This window comes from Psammomys obesus, unplaced genomic scaffold (genome assembly GCF_907164565.1).
Source record: "Psammomys obesus unplaced genomic scaffold, mPsaObe1.curated_primary_1811, whole genome shotgun sequence".
Taxonomy (NCBI): domain Eukaryota; kingdom Metazoa; phylum Chordata; class Mammalia; order Rodentia; family Muridae; genus Psammomys; species Psammomys obesus.
The window spans coordinates 4,262,125-4,284,086 of NW_026596463.1; the positions used below are offsets into that span (position 1 = coordinate 4,262,125).

At 43.2% G+C, this 21,962-nt stretch overlaps 1 protein-coding gene across 4 annotated transcripts in view; it reads right to left on the reverse strand.

Moving 5' to 3' along the window:
* The window catches only part of Arhgef28 (Rho guanine nucleotide exchange factor 28), a 292,013-nt gene that overhangs the window by 95,300 nt on the left and 174,751 nt on the right, over nt 1-21,962 (reverse strand). For all 4 annotated transcript variants that reach the window (XM_055598372.1, XM_055598373.1, XM_055598371.1 and 1 more), the window contains one exon: nt 2,904-3,025. In XM_055598372.1, coding sequence (XP_055454347.1) covers nt 2,904-3,025 — 122 coding nt within the window. The remainder of the gene's footprint in view (nt 1-2,903; nt 3,026-21,962) is intronic.

A 21,962-nucleotide genomic window follows, 5' to 3' on the forward strand; every position in this document is an offset into this window, starting at 1 on the left:
CAAAGCAGATGTTGAGACTTATAGCCAAACTTTGGACAGAGTGGAGGGAATCTTAAGAAAGAAGGGGGAGACAGAAAGACCTGGAAGGGTCTGGAGCTCTACAAGGAAACAACAGAATCAATAAATCTGGGCCTAGGGGTCTTTTCTGAGACTGACATTCCAACCAAGGAGATAACCTAGGTCCCTTGCACAGAGGTAGCCCATGGCAGCTCACTCTTCAAATGGGTTCCCTAGTAAGGGGAGCAGGGGCTGTCTCTGACATGAACTCAGTGGCTCTTTGATTACCTCCCCATGAGGGGGGAACAGCCTGACCAGGCCACAGAGGAGGACTATGAAAAACAGTCCTAATGAGACCTGATAGACTAGGGTCAGATGGAAGGGGAGGAGGTCTTCACTATCAGTAGACTGGGGAATGGGAAGAGATGAGGGAGGGAGGGAAGGAGGGAGGGAGGGAGGGAGGGAGGGAGGGAGGGAGGGAGGGATTGGGAGAGAATGACAGTGGGGCTACAGCTGGGATACAAAGTGAATAATTTGTAATAAATAAATTTTATTACAAAATCTCCAATACATTAATCTTTTGCAGCAAATGAGACTCTAAGAGGAACAGGAATGGCTACAACTGAGGGTAATACCTCAGGCAGTAAAGTGCTGAAGACCTGGTTCTAACTGCCAGAACATGTAAAAGCCAGGGATGGTGGTGTGTGTGTGACCCCAACAATGGAAGGAAAGACACAGAGATGCCCATAGCTTGCTGTCCAGCCAGTCTAGCAAAGCTCATCTTAACTGCACAAATTTGACAATCCTCTGCTATGTTTATTGAATTGGAATCTCTGCATTCTCCTTTTCCTGTTTGTTTTTATTAAAGCAACATTTCTCTCACCTAAAGTATTCATGAACAAAATTATATCCAGCTTCATCTTCTGGATTTCCCCACCAATTTTGGAACATTGTAAAGACAGTTTCTCCACATAAAGTTAAAACATTCACAATAGTTGGGGTCAATGGAAGGAGAATTAATAATCTGTCCAGTGAGGCTTAGAACAAGATGGAATAAAGACTCAAAAAAGTCCACTGAAATCTCTTAAGACAATACCATGACAACAAATATCTACCTGCTGAAAACTATAAAACACTGCTGAAGGATTTTCAAACGGACACATAGAAATGCAAAGATACCCTTGGGATCAGAGGTGGACAGCTGGTGTCCTCTGACCTCTACATTTGCACTGTGGCTTATACATACCTAGACTCTCTCTCTCTTTCTCTCTCTCTCTCTCTCTCTCTCTCTCTCTCTCTCTCTCTCTCTCACACACACACACACACACACACACACACACAGCAATAACAATCAATTTCTAAAAGAGCAAAGGGCCTAAACAAAAATTTTTCCAAAGAAGATTCCCTAATAGCCACCACATACATGAAAAGACCACCAATCATCATGGAAATGCAAATCAGAACCACAGTGAAGCATTGTGTTAAAGATGTTACCAAAAGGCAGCAGAAGAGATAGTGAGGCACAGAGAAGGGAGCTCCGGCACGCTACTGATGGAGGATATAAATTAGCTCAGCCATCAGTGAAAACAGCAGAGAGACTCCTCAAAAAACTAAATCCAACAGCTGCACAATCCAGAAACCCACCTCTGGGCACATATCCAAGGGAAACACAATCACTCTCCTCAGGAACCAGCTCTACTCCCATGTGCTCCGAAGCATTATCATGGGTTCACAGCGTATGTGACTCTCAACACAATGCCTTGCATATTTCAGTGCATATTATTTTGTCAACTGTCCTCCAAAGGGGCTAGGAAATAAATCTTATATATTATCACAAATATAATAAATCATACATGGAAGTATCCACTTGTGTCTGAGTGTGGCTAATACACACAGTCTAACAATCCTGAATGCTGAAGGGCTCACTCCACACCCCAACGCCAATATCTGTAGTTTTGGCTAACAGATGGTTTATGTCAAGGTGGCCACACAAGTGATTTACAGATGGTATCCATTCAGATTTATTGGCTTCTCCATCACTTTGAATTCAACCTCAGCGTCTGCCATTTAAAGGATACATTTACTGTAACCCTGTACCATGACGCTAAGACAGAAGAGTAGAGCCCTCAACTGCAGGTTGAAACAGAGACAGATTAGACAAGAAAAATGGTAAACTTCCTTAATGTTCAGTTATTGTGTGTGCATGTACACAAGTGTACATGTGCCTATGGCGTGTCTAATTGGGGATTACTTTACAAGGTAGCAGATAAAGGCAGGGATTTCATGCTATCAAACTTAGCCAAGAAAATCCCTTAAGATTCTACCATAATAAAATGTAAAAAAAAAAATCACATTTATAATAATATTTAATTTTTATAAATACAAAAAAGCTTCAGGATGACTGAGTCGGAGACCAGAAGCAAAGCTAAGGCCCTGAGCTTGAGCCCACAAGTCCCCATTGGGAAAGGAAGAGAGAAATTCTAAACGTCCCAGCTTTCTCATGACAGGACACTGTTCTTTTCGCACATCAAAGTTCTACGATCTTAATACACATAAGCTGGCACATTATAGGGATTAAAGATGATATATGTGACCACATCAGCTGGGCTGGGACCAGGTATCTACCTGCTCATTACTGTCCACTAGATTTAAATACACACATACAGTGACACACACACACACACACACACACACACAGAGAGAGACGCAGAGACAGACAGAGCTTATTGAAAAGCTATATGGATGATATTGGTAGCTCACTGGCATTTCCTGTTTGGCTTCACCAAAGTGCTTTCTCATTCCTCCTGGCTATACTCAAGATCCTTCCCCACCAGCGCTTCTCCATCTTTTTGGAAAAGTAGTTCAAATCCCCTGGTCAAATCCCTGACCAGGTCAGCATGCTGTACCTGGTCAATCACCATACAGTTAGCATAGACTTCATCACCCCCGTTCAGCACGTCAGAGAACTGGCCTGCAGCAAGAGACATTGGGCCATGCTTGGATTTTTTGAGGTCATCAAAGGAGTGATCTAGAAGAAATGAACAGGACTGAGAAATTATGAAGTATGAGCAATTCATCTTACAACCAAGTTTTACCTTCTTAGTCAAACAAACAAACAAACAAACAAACAAACAAACAAACCAAAAAGCATTCAGGTTTGTTTGTTGTTTTTTTTTAAGTGCACTTTTTACACGGTATTTTCAGTCTTCATACCTTAAGATCTACAGTGCAAGTACATTCATTTCTAAACCTCTGTTATCTAGAAGTTGAATAGTTCTAGACAGGTAAATATTAGTGCACTGCAAGCATCGATTCCTTTAAATTCTCATACATTAAACCCAACTCCACTTCCTTTACAAGTAACATGGAAGCATCAGTTAGTATCACATTTCTTAAGTACGTGACAGGTTCAGACAGGATGAGTTACTAACGATCCAATGACAGCACAGAAGCCGGCAATGGTGGCTCTGGGTCACCCACAAACCCTTGCTGCTCTTTCTTTTACTTTGAATCACAGAAATTGACTTTTCTTGCTTCTGTGGTCTGAGCTTTGCTCCAAATAGTAAAAGTTGCTCGAAGTGAGGCCCTGCAGAGTTGAGATGCTACTGTGTTTTCGGAGAGCACAGGGTTGAAGGCAATAAAACCTCTGCAAGCTGGAGCCGGGCCTCCTGTGCCTGGTTTGTTTATTCCATCTGCAGACACCTTTGTGGAGCCTCCCCATCTGTAAAAGGACGCTAACAGCACTCTTTTCTTTGTGTGCTGAATAAAATAGGCCTGGATACGAACAGCAGTTGACAGTAAGTGCTCTGTTAAATTGATACGTCACTGTTGTTTATGTTTGCGTTCGTTATTATGATCTTTAATCATGGCCAACATGAAGTACAAGGATAGTGATACTAACCACAGTATTGTATCTGTAATTGACATTAATTTCATAGATAAATGGTATATCCACAGATAACCTAGCAAGTTATCAAGATAATGGATACAAAAGGGAAGGAGCACTGTTGGGTGTGGTCACACACACGCCTTCAAACCAGCAGAGAGGCAGGCCCAGGCGGATCTCTGGGAGTTTTGAGATCAGCCTGGTCTACATAGCAGCTGGTCTATGTAGCCAGAGCTGGTCTAAACCAGCCAGAGCTACATACTAAGACCCTGTCTTTAAAACAAAAGAAGGGACAGTACTGCCCTGAAGACCGTTAAAATTGGCATGTGTCTCACTGCCTGCCTCACCTCTGTCACAGGGCAAAATCAGACTGTGAACCATGACTTGTGAGTTGATGTGCTATGATTAAATGTTCTACTTTTCTGTAGAAAGTTCTGGAGACATAAAAGATATAAAGATATATGAAACAAAATGGCCCTGGCTTCCAATTACAAATCTAGATCTACTTTTCCCCACAGAACATTAAAACAAAGTTTTACTAAGCTTCTTAAGAAAATATACAAAATAGAGAAAAGTGTTTTCTTATACCCATAATGGGTTATTTCACTAATTTTTTTTTTTTTTTTTTTTTTTTTTTTTTTTTTTTTTTTTTTTTTTTAGCTAGCTAGCAATGTGATACACACGTAGCCCACAGGCCCTTGGCAAGTATGACCTTTATGATCAATGGCCATACATATTCATTCTAATTATACAGAAGAGGCTCCAACAGTTATAAATCAAGGATTCGATGTTCTTCAGAGTCAGGAACCACTTGCTCATTTGTCATTCTGGAGAATGTTTGAAAGCAATCACGAATAATACAGCATGGCCTTGTGGCATGTGACCAGTCAAGCCGGGCTGTTTTACAGACGTGAAACACCCGGTATGCCTGCCATCACACTTAGAGGCTGTTCATCTCCTTCCCGACGGCTGCCCTGTAAGGACTTCATTCACCACAGGATTAACCCAAGAACTGATAAGGCAACAAGCAATGAATAGATTTTACTTTAAAGACACGGAATCAAGTGAAATCTCACCCTACATTGTGGAGCCTTGATGAAGGTATTGCTCTGGCTGTGTGCAAGTATACATACTCACATACAAGTGCCTGGGGAAGCCCAGGGAGGCATGAAGAGGGGGACAGGTCCCCTGGGACTGGAGTTACAGGTGGCACTGAGCCTGCAGATAAAGTACTCAGACTTGAACTCTGATTCTCTGAAAGAGCAAGTACTCTTTAACAGTCATCTCTCCCAGGAGCCTTGGTCTTAATGACCAAGAGCTTTGTGTTCAGAACTCTGAGCACTTGCTCCAGCGATGAGCAGGACCAGAATTACTGCTTTTTTTTTTTTTCCAGCACATAAGTAGAATGCACTTTGTCCACTATAAACCTGAGTCCTACATGCCATGGCAGGGTATATATGGAGACTCTGTCCATGTCACAAAGTAACCTACAAGTTACTGAGTATGGAAACTTAAGAGTCTAATTAAAAAAAAAAACAGTTTAATTTGTTTTCTGAATTATTGATTTGATTAGGGCTTAGCAAATGATCTGCTTGAATTACAGACTATGAATGATCCCTTAGCATTAACATAAAATATTTAAAGCTCTGAAAAATCAAACTTTTTCTTCAAACATTTGGTTCACAAATGCATTTTGTGGCCAGTGAGACTGAACTCATGTACACTCTGTCTCTCCCCCACTGAAGGCCAGCATTTAGACGTTGCCACCGACATGCTTCTAGTCTCAGTGTGGTGCTCTAACGTGTCTGAGGATAGTCACAACTCGTGAAGTAGAAGCCCTAAAGGTAATTCCCAAAGACACGGATCTAAGACGGAGAAAGAAGAGATGGTGAGCGCCTAAAATAGCTGCCACAGCTGACATTGAACATCTCAAACCTTTGTCTTTCCTCTCTCAGTTCCACATGTTGCTATAGCAGTGGTTCTTGATCAGTAGGTCGTGCCCCCTTTGGGGGTGCAGGGTGATCCTTTCACAGTGGCCCTGCATACCACATGTTTACATTGAGATTCATAACATTAGCAAAAGGAGTTCGGATGTAGCAACAAAAGTAACTTTATGATTGGGGGTCACCACCACATGAGGAACTGTGTTACAGGGCCTCTCACAGCATTAGGAAGGTTGAGAGCCAGAGCAACACATTTACGTTGCCATGACTTTGTTAGTATTTCCATCAAATCCACTTGCTTTTCCCCCTTTAAATGACGTTACTTTGAAAGAACTACCTTATCCCTAGTATAAACCGAAAGCCAGTCTTTCCTGACACAGTGGGAATGAATGGGAAAGCTAAAGGCTACAGAATTGAAGCAATACTGTAAATTCCAAGGGTTGTTACCTATGCAAGCTATGGAAGACAGAGAGGCCTGCTTCTCTGTTAGACGTATGGAGATTCTGAAGGACACAAGAAGCACCTGCATCTAATGCAGCCAGTTGAACTCTTCTTTCTAAGGATGGACAAAGCAATAGAAACTGATTGGCTGGGAAGATGGGGAGATAGCTTGGTCAGTACCTCACTTGCCACACAAGCATTAGAATCAGAGTTCAACTTCCAGAACCCATGTGTGTCAGGAAGAAAGCTGTACATGCTTCCACATGCTTGGAATCCCAGTTCTGAGGAGGAAGTCACATCCCTGGAGCTTGCTAATCAGCCAGCCAAGCCACTTGGCCAGTCCCATGCCAATGTATTTTACTCTTACTCTTCTAAAGTCAAATACAAGGTGGCCAACACTTGAGGAAGGACACTGGGGCCATACTTAGGCTTCCCCAAGCATGAACACACATGTACACACATGCACACATAGGAACATGCATGCACACGTATGCACATGGGCCTGCACACACACACAGCAACACACAGAACAACTTGAAAAAGTCATACCTAATTATTACAGGTTGACTGTGCAATGTCCCCTATAAGCTTGTATATTTGAACACTTGGTCCCCAGCTAGGGGTACTGTTCTGGGAGGCTGGCTGGCAGGCACTGACAGGCAGTGAAGGTTGTCCCCATGTGAGAAGTCACAGCTACACGTGCCCATGACCCAGACTGAGCCTCTCCCACCATACCTTCCCTCCACTGGGTCTGTGACCCAAACAAGCCTCCTTCCCTTAAACTACTGCTGTCAGAGTGCTTGTACAGAGAGAAGAAAAGACTAACCCTGACAGTGTAGGTAGGCGCAAGTAGCTCAGTATAAGTGGCGTGGCAGGACCTAATTTGATGCTAGCCACCTCCAAGACAGCTGCTACCAGACCTTGTCATCACTGTGTCACTCAAGGATGACACACTGTGACAAAGTCTCTCCAGGGTCGGGCTTGGATGTTTATGTGTAGTTTTGATTTTTTAAAACAACTTTGTGCAGGTCACGTAGTTCAATGGATCAAAGGCCAAGCCTGGTAAGTCCCATCCCAGGATCCAGGCAAAGCAGAAGGAGAGATCTGACTCCAGAAAGCTGTCCTCTGACTCACACTCACACACACACTCACACATACACACACACAATTCACTCTTAACTATAACTTTACATGTTTAAAAATAACCCCATAATCCCAGCACTTAGGAGGTAGAGTCAAAAGGATCAAGAGTTCAAGGTGGCTACATGGTGAGTTTAAGGGCAGCCTAGGCTACATGAGGCCCTGCCTCATAAAACGCAAAGCAAAACAGCAGCAAAGCCCAAGGCAACTGAACACAACAAACATTGGGCGTGCTACAAAAAATAAATAAATAAATAGAATTTTTAAAATGCTACTTTTATCTCAGTTCCAACAGGATTTCTCTCCAATGACTCAGGAGCAAAGACTTCTAAGTCTGAGAGGTTATAGCTGCAGAGGGAAAAAGACCAGTCAGATATGGCGCTTCCCCAGAACAGCGGGGGCGGCTCAGGAATGAGAGGGTATGACAAGACAGGGGATGAAGACCAGCTTCTTCCTGGAGTGCCTGCAGGATCCACAGCTGCTCAGGGGGTCCCCAGTCCTCCCTCAGTTAATATCCTCACTACTGGGTAGCTCCCCCCAGCTCCCAACCAGATTCCCATCAGTACTTCTTTGCTATGCTAGCTGCTCTAGTGACAAGGGAAATGACAAGGGAAAGATTTTGCCCTGGGAAGAGGCCCTTTGGCACCACAGAGAAGGTGGCTGAAATGCCTCTTTTCTCGGAGGTGCCACAAATTTTGCAAGAAGTGGCTCACAGCATAGAACAGCCTGGACGTCTATAAGCTGATTTCTGATGAAAACCAGCATGCCTTCTGGAAGGCCAGGCCTGGTAGCTAAAGGAAAGTACGGCCTACTTGCCTGGTTATATAAGAGACACACACACCCAGACATAAACAAACCTGTGGCCAGCTTGCTGCAAAGCTCCTGCCTGGCCTGCTCTCACCCACTGCCTGCCAAGCTCTCACCACAAATGCTAGGTAGGGCTTACAGTCCAGAAGTTTATTAACCATAGTTAAGACAAATTAGTCTCATTCATTTGCTCCTTCCTTCCTTCCTTCCTTCCTTCCTTCCTTCCTTCCTTCCTTCTTTCCTTCCTCCTTTCCTTCCCTCTATCCTTGTTTTCTTCTTGCAGTGTGCTTTGTTTTAAACATAAAACTATGAGCATAGAGGATTTACTCAGAATAACAAGCCATGGCACACTAGCCTAAGCCTGGCTTCAGAGTTCAGTGTGAGGCAGCCTACGAAACAGTGACCACTATTGTCAGCAGTGGTCTTCCTAGACAGCTCTTGTCTTGTCCACTGGAACCCCAGCTGCATTTGTCCCAGTCCGTTCACTCCCATGTTACTTTATTGTCTCCTACACCAGTTATACTTACTTCCTTTATACACCCTTTTCCTGCCAAGAACATAAGTCCTATAAGAAAAGTGACTTTGAATGTTTTATTCACTTTGTCCCCAGTGCTGACAAGAAAGCCAGGCCATACTCAATTTTTCAATCAATAATTGTGGAAATAAAGGATAATTTCACTTCAAGGACATAAAATTGAACAATTAAGAGAATGATACTCTTTCCGGGGCTGACATGTCTTCTGGCTTCTGGAAGCTTCCTTGGCTTTGTCCCAGCTCCTCATGATCTGCTCCAACACTCTCTTCTTTCTCGCACTCATGCCAACTCTTTCCCCAACATTTACCATGATTCTGCTAATTGTACAACCTGCTGGGCCCAGCCCCGGCCTCTCTGCTTCTCTGACCTTTGCAAATGTCCGTCATTGTTGTCCCCTGCCAAGTCTCTGCAGGACAACAGACTCTCCTTCCTGTCTTGCATTTTGCCCTATGGCATCTACCATAATCCAGAGGGTGGTGGAGGGAATTAATTTCACTCCTGGGGATAGAGATAACTTTCTGGTTGGGTCTGGCCAATAAACAGAGCAAACGAAACAGCACAGATCCTATGTGCTTCTTTGACCCTAGTATCAACAGCTTGTGGACAGCACTATTTGATCACTTCATAAAGCATCAGGAGCTTCATGGTGGCACAAGGCTGTAATTCCAGTACTCAGGAATCAGAGGCAGGAGGATTTCTGAGTGTAAAGCCTGTTTTGATTACACTGTGAGAGTCTGCCTCAAAAATATTAATAAAATAGACAATCAGGTGCTTACTCTCTTATTAAAAAATAAGGGAACACAAGGCAAATTTTCAGATGAAGAAACTGGGGAGAAGATGGGGGAGAGCATTGAAATGAGCAAGAAGGAATAAAATCTGAGATACAACCAAAGTACCATCTTCAGCACTCCTGTCCCCATGGCAGACACTGAACCCCACTGTTGCCATGACTCGGGTACATTCTGATTATTGTGAACCAGATACTCATGAATCTATTCAATCATCTGATTCTAAACAAGAGCAAGGAAGCCCAGGTATCATCAAGGTCCCCTCAAGATTACACAACCAAAACCTGGCGGCCACCCTGCTAGACTACTCCAACTATGTTACTGTACTCCTGGGGTTACTGACTGCTCTATTTTGAAGCAAAGAAAATAGTGTTTGACTAGAATATACTCTAGCAGAGACTATTTGATTTAGAGGTGAAGGTTTGTTAAGATTAATGTTAAATTAATATTCCTAGTATTAGTGAACATTTGACAGTGGACATTCCACAGATTACTGAATGCACAACAAACACCTGACCTTGTGAAAGGAGGGAAAAATGACTTAGTAGTAGCGGGATTTTCTTGTTTCATTTTGGTTTGTTTTTTCAAAAAAAAAATGTAGATATCACACCCATAGAAACTGATATGTGCTAGAATATTCCATAGAAATTATTTTAGATATTCGGGCTCCAATGTAGTCTGATAGGCAACTCTGCCCATTGGGAGTCTCTCTGTGTGTGCATGTTTGTAAAACTCAGTCTAGATGAATTACCTATAATCATATAATCATTTTTTTTTATTATTCTTAGAGGGATGAACTATTAAGAAATAATACCATTTATTTTTTTTCTTCACAAATTAATGCCTCTAGATCTACAATATAGCCCATATAAGAGACAAAGTGAGCAGGAACATGATTTTATGCTTACAGCGTTACAACGTACAAGTAGGAAAAAATGAAATTCCCATCAGCTTTGTAACAAATAGATTACCATAAATGCAACTGACATGGCATGCACACTAAAAAAAAAAAAAAAGTAAAGAAGATGGTATTTGAACAATGTCTGGTATTTTCCCATTAGGAAGTCTCATTAATATGTTACAGTGTGACTTATTTCTACATGTGTTTGCCTACTTCCTGGGCCCTGGGTCTGTGATTTCTCCTGGTTAACTTGCTGCCAGGACATGACAGCGTAAGCCTGGCTGAGAAAACATCCATTACACAGAAGATATCTCATTCCATCTTGTTTAAACAGCACAGTGTTCAAACTACCCAGGAGAAAAAGCTAGAAAGCAAAACCAAGATGCCAAGTTACATGTCATAAATTATATTGTGTTTATATTTTCAATTTTTAAAAAATATTTATTTATTTATTATATATACAATGTTCTGCCTGCATGAACACCTACAGGCCAGAAGAGGGGATTAGATTGCATTATAGATGGTTGGGAGCCACCATGTGTTGCTGGGAATGGAACTCAGGACCCTTGGAAGAACAGTCAGTGCTCTTAACCTCTGAGCCATCTCTCCAGCCCCCTACTTTCAGATTTTTATGTCCTTGCTAGGCACAGTAGTGTATGACTGTAACCCTAACACTCAGGGAGACAGAGGCAGGCAGACAGGCAGGGAGACAAAGTTTGAGGCGAGCCTGGTCTACAAAGTAAGTCCAGGAAAGCCAGGGCTACACCACCCCGCAAAACAAAAAAAAAAAAAAAAAAAAAAAAAAAGAATAACATCTTTATATATGAAACAAGTGGGAGGGAACATCCATTTCTTTTGCATTGTGTCATTTCATGCAAAACAGTAGCTTATCAGTAAGCTACCCATACTGGGTAATGTATTACTGGAAACAAATATATTACTGGAAAAGTTTTCCCTAAGAGTACACATGTCATCTGTACTCTCCATAACCACGTGGGTATTAGCATATCCATTTTCCTCATTATTTATTTCATTTCTGTTTTTTTTAAATTTCTACCTAGTGATTTCATACATGAAATAAGACATACTAACCATGCTCACCCTCCCCATCTCCCTACTACACCTGTCTACCTTACCTCTTCCCAACAAATCTCTCTCATACATTCATGTCTAGAAATGTGTTGGCATTGGCATAAAGCCCTGGGTTCTACCCCAGAGCTACCAAATAAAGGGGGTAAAATACTGTGACACAAACCCAGTGATGACCCCCTGTCCTTTGCCTCTGCTTCCCAATTTGGAACCTTTGCAAAGTTCTAGAATGCACAGAAAGCCCTCACACTGACTTCAGTGTGACCCAGAAGAAAGTACAGAGCTGCCCTCACTAGGAGAGTGGCCATTCCCTGAGAACTGTTGCCACTTACTCCTCCATAAGGCTCTCTCAGGACTTTGCTGGCATTAGTCTTGGAATGGAAAATCTCACCTCAAGCTCTTCTGAGCTGGACCTGTGGCTACACGGAACATTATCCAGATTCCAGAAAGCTCTCCATCCCAGGAATTTCCTGTGGCTTGGATGGAAGCTAGGTCACTTGTACACAGCCTGTACCAAGAGAAATCCAGAAGAGAAACCAGGAAACCTCTGAAGATCATAAAAGAGCTTCCAATTTGAACTTGCCTTGTCTCCTGGGATCTTGCCTCACTGTTACCAAGAGCGATGGCTGAAGATGGAAGCCAGTGGACTCCAGAGGTAAAAGGACCTTTCTCAGAGGATCAAATCCTCTTTTCCATACCCAGATTTGGTTCTTTTAGGTCAGATCTTAAGCAGAGTTCTTTTCCTCTGTTTGAAAGACTCAACAGTCTTAATTATTGACTGCAAAACCAGCTCCGCCCCCATTACACCCAAGAGGCATTGAGTAAAGTGAGGGATGAAGAAAGAGCAATCTTTGAGAACAACAATTTCTCCCAGTCTTTCCTAGTCCTCTTTCCTAATTATAGAAGCACAAAGTGGCCTTCCAAAGCACATGTTTACATTTGGGAACAGATTCTCAAGTATGTAAATAATTTGTTTCAGCCCTCGCTTCCACAGAGCAGTCAAGTAGGTATTGTGTTGGTGTGGACTCTGGTGTGTTTAGATTCGGTCAACAACCCCTTTCCTTCTTGATGCAATCCTCTAAGGCCTGAAGCAAATGAACATGAAGGAAACATGGGCAAGCTTCGGGGGAAACACATGACACAAGCGCCAAGAAAGAATGGAAAGGCCTCAAATATAAAGCTTTTTTTTTCTCCAAAACCACTTCAAGTAACTCCAAAAACACAAACAAATGGATAAGGAAGATGTCCCCCACATGCCATCATCATGGGAACTCAATGAATAAGTTAAAGCACTCACATGAAAAGACGCTGGTACACAGACATAATTTTGTTCCCATCTAATGCTGCAAAGAGCTTCAACTCCCCAGGGCTTGCCTCCAGAGTAATATGCTTTCATCCCCTGGAAGCCATCAGACATTACTGAGGTCTACCATAGGCAAGGCACTGCATTAGCACAACAGAGAAGGATTCTTGGAAATATAGTCATTAATTTCTTAAGTGTCTTCAAGAGTATTTTGAATAAATGAGTGGGTGAATGAAATGATGAAAGCTAACTATCTTCTGGCATTCTTCAAATCACTCTAGGTTTCTTTTGGTTGAGAAACTCTACTGAATTCCTGATAATAGTACCATGGGGAAATTCTGGGCAGATAAGTATAACTGAGATCTGGATATGCTATTTGTCTATGATCGGGGCTCTCCACTTTGGGGATGATGGAGGCGAAAGGCACAAATAAGTGCTTTCTCTGCCTGGGGCAAACAGTGTGAGATAGCCACTCTGAGAATGGGTGGGTTTTTCTTGTTTCATTCAGATCATCTGAATTATGAGGAAATGAGGTGTATGCAATACGGTCCAACAGCAGTGCCAGGCTCCGCTTCCCCAGGATGCTCTCAGTTGCCTACATGTGAGGATGGCACACCAAGGTCCCAAACACCTCAGAGAGAAGTGATCAGGGGCTGGGTTGAGCATACATGGCTGGCCATCATATCCACCATAGTGCAAACAAAGACATATGGCAGATGTTTCTGGAGAGAGCATCCGGGATGGCGTCCAGGGACAAAGACCCCCAAGGTTCCATCATATGAGCCAAGGTAAATCCAAGTCAGTTTAAGTCCAGAAAGAGAATCACCAAGCCCTGCCTGACACCAGGAGAGGACCCCAGCAGTAGATCTTGGTCACAAGTGCCAAAGTCAGGCAGTCATGTTTCTGAGAAGAGGCTAGGTCAGTCCAGCAAGACCCAGAAAGCACTGCAAAGATTCAAGAACCAGGCCCCTCCTACCACCAACTGCCCTCCACTCTCACCAGGAAGCCATTTTGAATCCTCACAAGGAAGAAAAACGGGGTGAAGAATTGTCAGGAGAACTTCAGGGTATCAAATTATTATCCAATGATACCTACCAATCAGTTGCTGAAAAATTACTGTTTACATTATGATAATCAAAACCAAGTTTTCCATGCGAGATTAAAAATATACTTTTCCCCCTCACCATCCCATTGTCCATAGGTTAATACTTTGTGAAATAAGACTGACTATAGATAAAATAAATAGTAAACAAATCAATATTCACTGCCTGAGTTCCATGATCCTGCACTGGAGATGTAAGATGCATAGGATAACCCTACCTTCCAGGGACCTTAGGGTAGAGATGTAAAATGCCAGCTGTGATAGGGGAAGAGAGGAGCTATTCAAAGAACACACACCAAGCAGAACAGCACTTGAGATAGGATGCTGACCTCGAGAGGGCACAGGGAAGACCTGAGGAAAGGGTCTGTGAACTACATCTTGAAGGAGAAGTCAGGAGTCTCCACTTTGTGAGAAGAAATATTCGCCTGAATTTGCTAAAAGAAAAATAAATGGAGATAGGGGAGACCTTGAGAGTTACTCACAGAACTGAATGGATTTAATAGCCAGAGCTTGAGAATGGGAAGTGGGCAAGCATGGGGCCTCAGAGACAGTACAAAGGCCTGGAGCCTCACAGGACTGTAGGCACTAGTTTCTCAAACGCTACTTTATTTGGGGTTCCTTAAATTGTATGCCTCTCTTTCAACCTCTAGCCCCAGGTAAGGGGAAGAGAAGGTTGCAAGAGAAAGGGGATGTAGCCCTCTGTACTTCTTTCCATTCGGTAGGTTCATAGGATTCTTTTGCGAACCATAACAATATCAGTCATCCAGAAATCCAGAAGTCCAGGTGACCAGCAAATCAGCAAACAGCAAATGCAGCAGCAGGAAGAACCAGCAGCAAGCAGTCCTCCTCCAAGCAGCCGTGCCTCCTTACTTTGGACTATCATATTTATGCCCCTCAGAGTCCTCAGGATTCAACTAACTCCATCTGACAAAGACCATGCTCCACACAAGACGCTTAACAGGTATAGACAAACTAAAATCCCCAACTTGGAATTATAACAAAAACATGTTTACATAGCATAAACCCAAACTCCATAACACAGGACCTTGCCATTTATTTGTTTCTTTTTGCATCCCTTCCGACTACAGACTAGTTTCTAATAGCTAATGACTCCCCACCAATCTTTCTAGAGACACTACTGGAGAAGAAAGGCATTTCCCTCCAAAGTCTAGTTTGAGAGATTCAAAGAAAGAATTCTGACTGGCTATGCCTGGGTGATGTGGCTGCCATGGGTAAAACAGGAAGAACTCTGGTGAGATCCCCATCGCAGCATCCCTAGGAAATTAGATTCTCATAAGGCAGCATCATGACCAGAGTGGAAGAGCCGCCCACTGAAGTCCACGAAGCGAAAGGTGCCAAGCAGACAGATAATCACGCAGGCCAGTGAAAGCATGTCACACACCATTTCCATCGGTCCGCACGCCTGGGTTGCTTTCCGTCACTGAGCTCTGCTCTGTTTGTGCTGACTCTGTGCGTGTGCTCTGAGGGACCACCCTGCCCGTGGTGGGCTCATCAGTCACCAGCGGGCTGCTGAGCATCTCTTCATGATGCCTTCCACCTCACCTGCCTACAGCTTTTAAATTTTTGTGTTTGTTTCTGTTTTCAGCACTGGAGATTGAACAAATGCATGTCTTACACACTCTGGGCAAATACTCCGCCACTGACCTACATTCTCAGCCAGGGTGTCTTCTCTTCACCGTGAAATTCAAGAGCAAATTGTGCCAGTTTCTCCTGTGGGACTTGAGGAGAGGAAGTCTTCTAAGCATGGAGACAATCTATTGTAATGCTGTCTCCTTTCCCCCTACAGAGATGGGAGGGAGATCACTTTCAAGATGTTAACTAAATATTTGTTCAACTGAGGGAGTATGTTAGTGGTACTGTCTGCCATGGGCATGCAATGCGCCCCCTTCTCTTTGTGACACAGAGACACTCCTGAGCAGAGTTGGCACTGACTCTGCTCTCTGTGACAGTAAATAGGAACCTCAGGGAGAGCAAAGACGAGCTGGAGAGCTATGTCACCTTTAGGGAAAGATTTCTCTTCTTAAAGCTTTTCTGAAGTTACCTATTCATTTAGGCATTCCCTAAATGATTAAACACACACACATACACACACACAGACACACACACATGCACGCATGCACACAGGCATGCATGCATATTCTATTCCATGAAATTTCGTAAAGAGGAAAGGAATGAGTGAGCTCATGAAGTTAATTAAAGCAGTTTACTTTTAACAATTATCATTAAACTCCTGAAATGCTGTCATACTCCTAACTGCATATTAAGAGTTACTTTCCAGATCAAACACCTGTCCTTCAAATATTAAGTGAGCTCATTGCCAAACAAAACAAGCCAAGCCTGGTGTTAACACGCCTGTGGTCCTACTCTGGTGAAGCTGAGACAGGAGGATCAGGTGAGGTCCAGAGTAAATGACTGATGTGAAGCAACACAGAGCAACCCCAACACAGAAGGGAAAACAGAATGGTATCTGGCAGCTCCATTCCCGGTAACTTTATCGCTCTGTGTCTCTCTCAGGCTTGGAGAAGACAGTGGGCTTCCCAGCACCCTCATCCTGAGGTGGTTTGAGTAAGAATGGCCCCCACAGACTCATATTTGAATGTTTAGGGAGTGGTATTAGGAGATGTGGCTTTGTTGGAGAAAGTGTGTCACAGGAGTGGGCTTTGAGGTTTCCAAGCCAGGCCCAGTGGCACTCTCTCTTCCTGCTGCCTGCCTACCCAGATGTAGACCTCTCAGCTCCTATGTCTGCCTGCACACCGCCATGCTTCCCGCCATGATGATAATGGACTAAACCTCTGAACCTATAAGCCAGCCCAATTTAAATGCTTTTCTTTATAAGAGTTGCCATAGTCAAGACGTCTCGTCACAGCAATAGAAACCCTAACTGAAACACACCCATTCACAGTTTCAATTTTTCTACTTCTGGGTCCCTGTCCACCATTCCCTAGCCCCAACGCATGGGTATATGCAAGTACCATGCCTGTAGGAAAGGGGTGATATCAAAGCCGTACAATAGCTCTTGCATCTGAAACCTCTAAAGCTGTCCCCGCCACCTTTATTCCTAGACAAAAGTTCACAGAGGGGAGAGGAGCTGAGGTGGTGAGATACAGTGGCAACTTTCTACCCATGGCAGGAAGTCATGCTCTATCCACCGACCTGACTAAGAGACGGCACATGTACCAGGCAGCACAGAACTGTCATACGTCCAAGTGTTTCTGTTCTAGGCTGAGTTTTGCTCCTACTTGATCCAAGGCTGGGCAAGTCATTTTTTTCTTTCTGGGCCTCAGAGTCCTCAACTAAGAAGCAAAGGTAACATCATCTCTAACAGGCAGGGTCTGCCTCTTTTTTTTTTTTTTTAACATGATAACATGTGTGGAAAACACTTTACTCATGTCATTATTCCATCCTTTCCTTTTTCTTATGGAAATGGTTACCAGTCTCTTGAAGTGGCATAGCACTGACTCTTGGGAGGGACTCCTTGGTTAAGTCACATAAGGGCCATAGCACAGCAGCATGAGGTTGTCAAGGGAGAAATGTCACGTAAGCCAACCTGTCTAAAGACAGGCAAGGGCCGGTCTGGCTTTTTTGTAACAATCTTCTCAAGGACTACCAAGGGCCCAAAAGAACTACTGCAGTCCCTTCTGAGGGAAGAGACTTCTAAGATCTAATGACCTCCTCTGGTCATTAGACTTTCCTTCGCCAAAGTCTCATCACGTCAACAGTACTACACTGCGAGTCAAACTAAACATATGAGCCCTTAAGTGCAAAAACCATAACCAAACGACAGCACTCTCCAAGCCTTGGTGTCATTGTTTCTAAAACAGAGATAATCTCCTTATTTGTTGTCATATTCTCTATGTCAAGCATACATTATAGTTTAATTAAAACCAAGATGATTGGAAAAGCATCACATAGTACTAATATGTTTGACTGTGACGTCTAAAAAATCTAGTTCTATCCAAGCTTTTCAGGATCATCTAACTTTCTGGTTTGCACTGGCTCCTTTGGAACTGTGGATGCTTTGAAGAAGAAGAAGAAAAGCACCTCTTCTCATTCTCTCTCCCTGGAAAGGGACCTGCTATGACCTGGGGGAGGAGAGAATGAGAGATACCACACAAGTAAACGAATTCATGAAAGGAAAGTATGTGTTGACCTTTCCAAGGGTCCAATGACTTACATTAAAGCACACACTTTCAAGATTGAATGATAATGAGCGAAGCCTTACATGAGGTCCAATCTCTGTGGGGTGTTTTTATAATTAATCTTTGATTAATAAACATTAAATTTCTTAGATGAATTGCCTACTGAAACCAACAAAACAAAAACCCAGGCATTCCTGTATCCCTTGAAGCAGAACGGTCATGGATTCTGACCTACTCTAATTATTAACCACTGGGCTCCCAGAACAACGCGTCCTGGGGCTGTCCAAGAGATGACAAAGGACAGCTTCTTCGAATGGCCTCCCCAGGTCTCCTTTTGGGCAGCATGGTTTTAACTGCTTCCATGACTCCCTCCTCAAGACACTAGTTATTTCCAAATAACAATGACATAGTGTCCTTCTCTGAAGGCAGAAGGAAAAGCAGGTACTAAGTAAAAATACTGTTTAGTGGGTTTTCTTACTAAAAAACCCTGTCAAAACTTCACATCACTCTCTAAGCAAGCTGGGAGTGTGGATGTGTCTGAACATCTATCAAAGAATTGAAAACAGGGACAGGAGAAGACTTTTGAGGGAAGAAAGTACTAGCAAATAGGGTGAAGATGGAACCCACAGTAGAGACCAGAAGCACATACACCTCGACAAATATGAGATGTTTGTTTCATAGACCATAAATTCAAAGGCCTAAGAACCTCCTCCAAGCCTTCCAAGGGGGCTGGATCTCGAAGGGAGACTAGCTTTGCTGTTGATGAGAAGGAAGGAGAAAGCAGCCCGTGAGACGGCTCAGCATGAAGAGTGCTTGCCGTGCCAGCATGGGGACGTGACCAGCCACTAAGTGAAAAAGCAAAGATCCTGACCCAACACTGGGGAAGTGGAGACAGGTGGGTCACTGGAGCTTACTTACAGCCGGCCTAGATTAATTGTAAGCTCCAGGTCCCTGGAAGAAACCCTGTCTTAAGATAAGATGGACAGTTCTTAAGGAAGTTGGAAGTTGATTTGGGGTCAGAATTCTTGAACATATGCATGCTCACAAGCACACACACACACACACACACACACACACACACACACACACTGAGGAAAGATGGAAAGAAAAAGGAGAAAATGTTTTTACTGTTCAATACACTCTATAAATGTCATTATCCTTTCAAATACAAGAGAACACTGTTCTTCACAAACTGGCCACTGGGCTACAAAACCAGATTTATCAGGCCAGGTGTGGTGGCACACTCCTTTAATTCCTCTGGTTGGGAGGTAGAGGCTGGCAGATCACAAGGCCAGACTTGTTTACATGGCAAGTTCAAGCCAGCCAGCACTACACAGTGAGACTCTGTTTCAAAAAAAATAGAAAGGGAAGAAGGAAGGAAGGAAGGAAGGAAGGAAGGAAGGAAGGAAGGAAGGAAAGAAAGAAGGAAGGGAGAAAGAGAGGAAGGAAGGGAGAAAGAGAGAAAGGAAGGAAGGGAGAAAGAAAGAAAGAAAGAGAGAGAGAGAGAGAGAGAGAAAGAAAGAAAAAAAGAAAGAAAGAAAGAAAGAAAGAAAGAAAGAAAGAAAGAAAGAAAGAGAAAGAGGCAAGATTTCTTATGGTTTTTGTTGGTGGTAGTGGTGGTTGTGGTGGGTTTGGGTTAGTTTTTGTTTGTTTTGTTTTGTTTTCATTTTGCCTTTCAGTGGGGGAGGGGAACTGTTGTACCTGGGGACTGAGAGATGTGCTAACCTGTAAGCTACCTGTCACTCCAGAGACACTTGTGGGACATAGCTCATTATTTATCTGCTGAATCTCCCTGAGCTCTGCTGTCTTTGTATGGAGAAAAGGCACCAGGTCATCTCCATAGCCCTCTTGGCTCTCTAAGGGCTTGTGGGGCTGGTATTCTGTCCAGCTGATATTACAATAGGACTAACTACTTTCTTTACAACTAGGTCACCACCACTTAACCAAGGAAGGACATGTGCTATGTAGTCTAACAATTCACCATGTTGCCCCACTGAGTTCATTCTCACTTGTCCTTTGCTTACTAGTGGCAAAGAGTTAATCATTTTCCTAACCAGGTACTTGCTTTCACTTGAACCAGGTTTAATTTATACATAGCTTTGCTATGACTTTCTGCACTGGCTCAGGCTGGCAGTGTTCCACATTGGATTTAAAGGGAGAGAGTGAGTCATGTGTTCCTACATCCACTGCCTCACAAGGCTCTCGCTGGCTTCCAATCATAATCCCTTTTCTCCCAGCTCATCCCTACCTGGAGTCCCAGGCCAAAAGGGCAGGCATCCCGTGGGTTGCCTGGACAACATAATATAAAATTGAAGTAACCTGCTCTTGCTCCTCTCCCAGTGAACCACAACTAGAAAGATGGACCCTCAATTCTTGGGAACCCCATGTATCTCCTCTCTTGGAAATAAGTTAAGATTTGTAAATATTTACGGTTTGATAATAATTGCAAATCACAAAAGATCTGAAAGAGTAGAAATAACACGAAGATTACCGCATACTCCTTACCCAGATTTACCTTTTGTTTAAGTTTTACTCTATTTTCAATCTGCATATGGGCTCACTTCTGCACCCAGGTAACTGTACTCTCCTGCATGTATGCTTTTCCCAGAATCCTTTAGTGGCAATATACTTCTGGCCCTTTAATATATGAACTACATCATCTAAAGAAAGACAGGCTTTACCACTGACATTTTAAAATCCCTTCTTTATATCTATAAAAAAAAATTTTAAATACTGTCTAAAATGAAAAGAACCCTTTTCTTGAGTACATAATAAAAAATGGTTTTAAGACAGGGTGACAAAACAGTATGTTAAACACTAAGTATTAACGTATCTGATGACTGCATTTCAAGGATGACAGTGCACCAGCCTGGGAAAGGTGTTTTAGCAAAGGCTTCCTGCTTCCCCTCATGGCCAACTCATCTTATTCCTAAGATTGCTTTAATCCCAGCTAAAATGCAAAGAAGCAAACAAACACCATTATTTTAGCCTAGAAAGTCAGAAGAAAATCCATAAAGCTAACCAAGGTTCCTGGGAAACTGCTAGATAGAGCCCATCTTCCTGTGGGAACACAGGAACCTCAGAAACAGCAGTGCTGTTGAGAGCCTGCAGGCTCCAGAGGACAGAAACAGGAGGAGAAACACCTCTTAGCCTGCCACCGTCCATGTCCTTCCCCCTGGAGCTCTCGACACAAGACAAGGACTGGGAAGGGCTGTCCACTACCTCTCTGGCTTTCTTAAGCCCCAGAAGACAACAATGGCCACCTGTGACACCCAGCTGAGGATGGGAGAGTCTCTTCTTCAAGCATTTCCCCCAGCCCAAGAACAATCTCTGTGGTTGTCCAGCACACACACAGTGAGGGCCCACGTAAGAGGAAACCAAGCCAGCCCCTTCCACACGAGCCACCAGGGGTTCCAGGCCCTTCTTCCCCTTGACCTAGCTTACTTGTTACTACTCGAGGTAAACAGAATCAGTTCTCTGGAGACTTTCTTGTTGAAATCACTGTTTCCAAATCCTTTCTGTGTAATAACTACAAAATCATTAGACAGGACTTCTTAGGAACAAATTTCCCTTAAATAATTAACTTCAAAACTTAAAAAAAAAAATTAGAGGCATAAAATAAGTAGCAAGCAAGCGTAAGCTCTCTTTGAACTTTACAAAGTCTAGACATGTTTAAATCAACAGGGCTCTTTATTGTCAAAGTAACTCCAAGGTAACTCTTGATTAAATGAATCCAAAACATTAACCTTGTACTGACCCCCAGACCACCTTCCTGAGCTCTGCATTTTTTAAAGTGGATAATGACACTAAGGTAAAGTAAAGGGAAAAGAAAGGGGAAGTAAATACACCTTGGAGTATCATACACAAAGT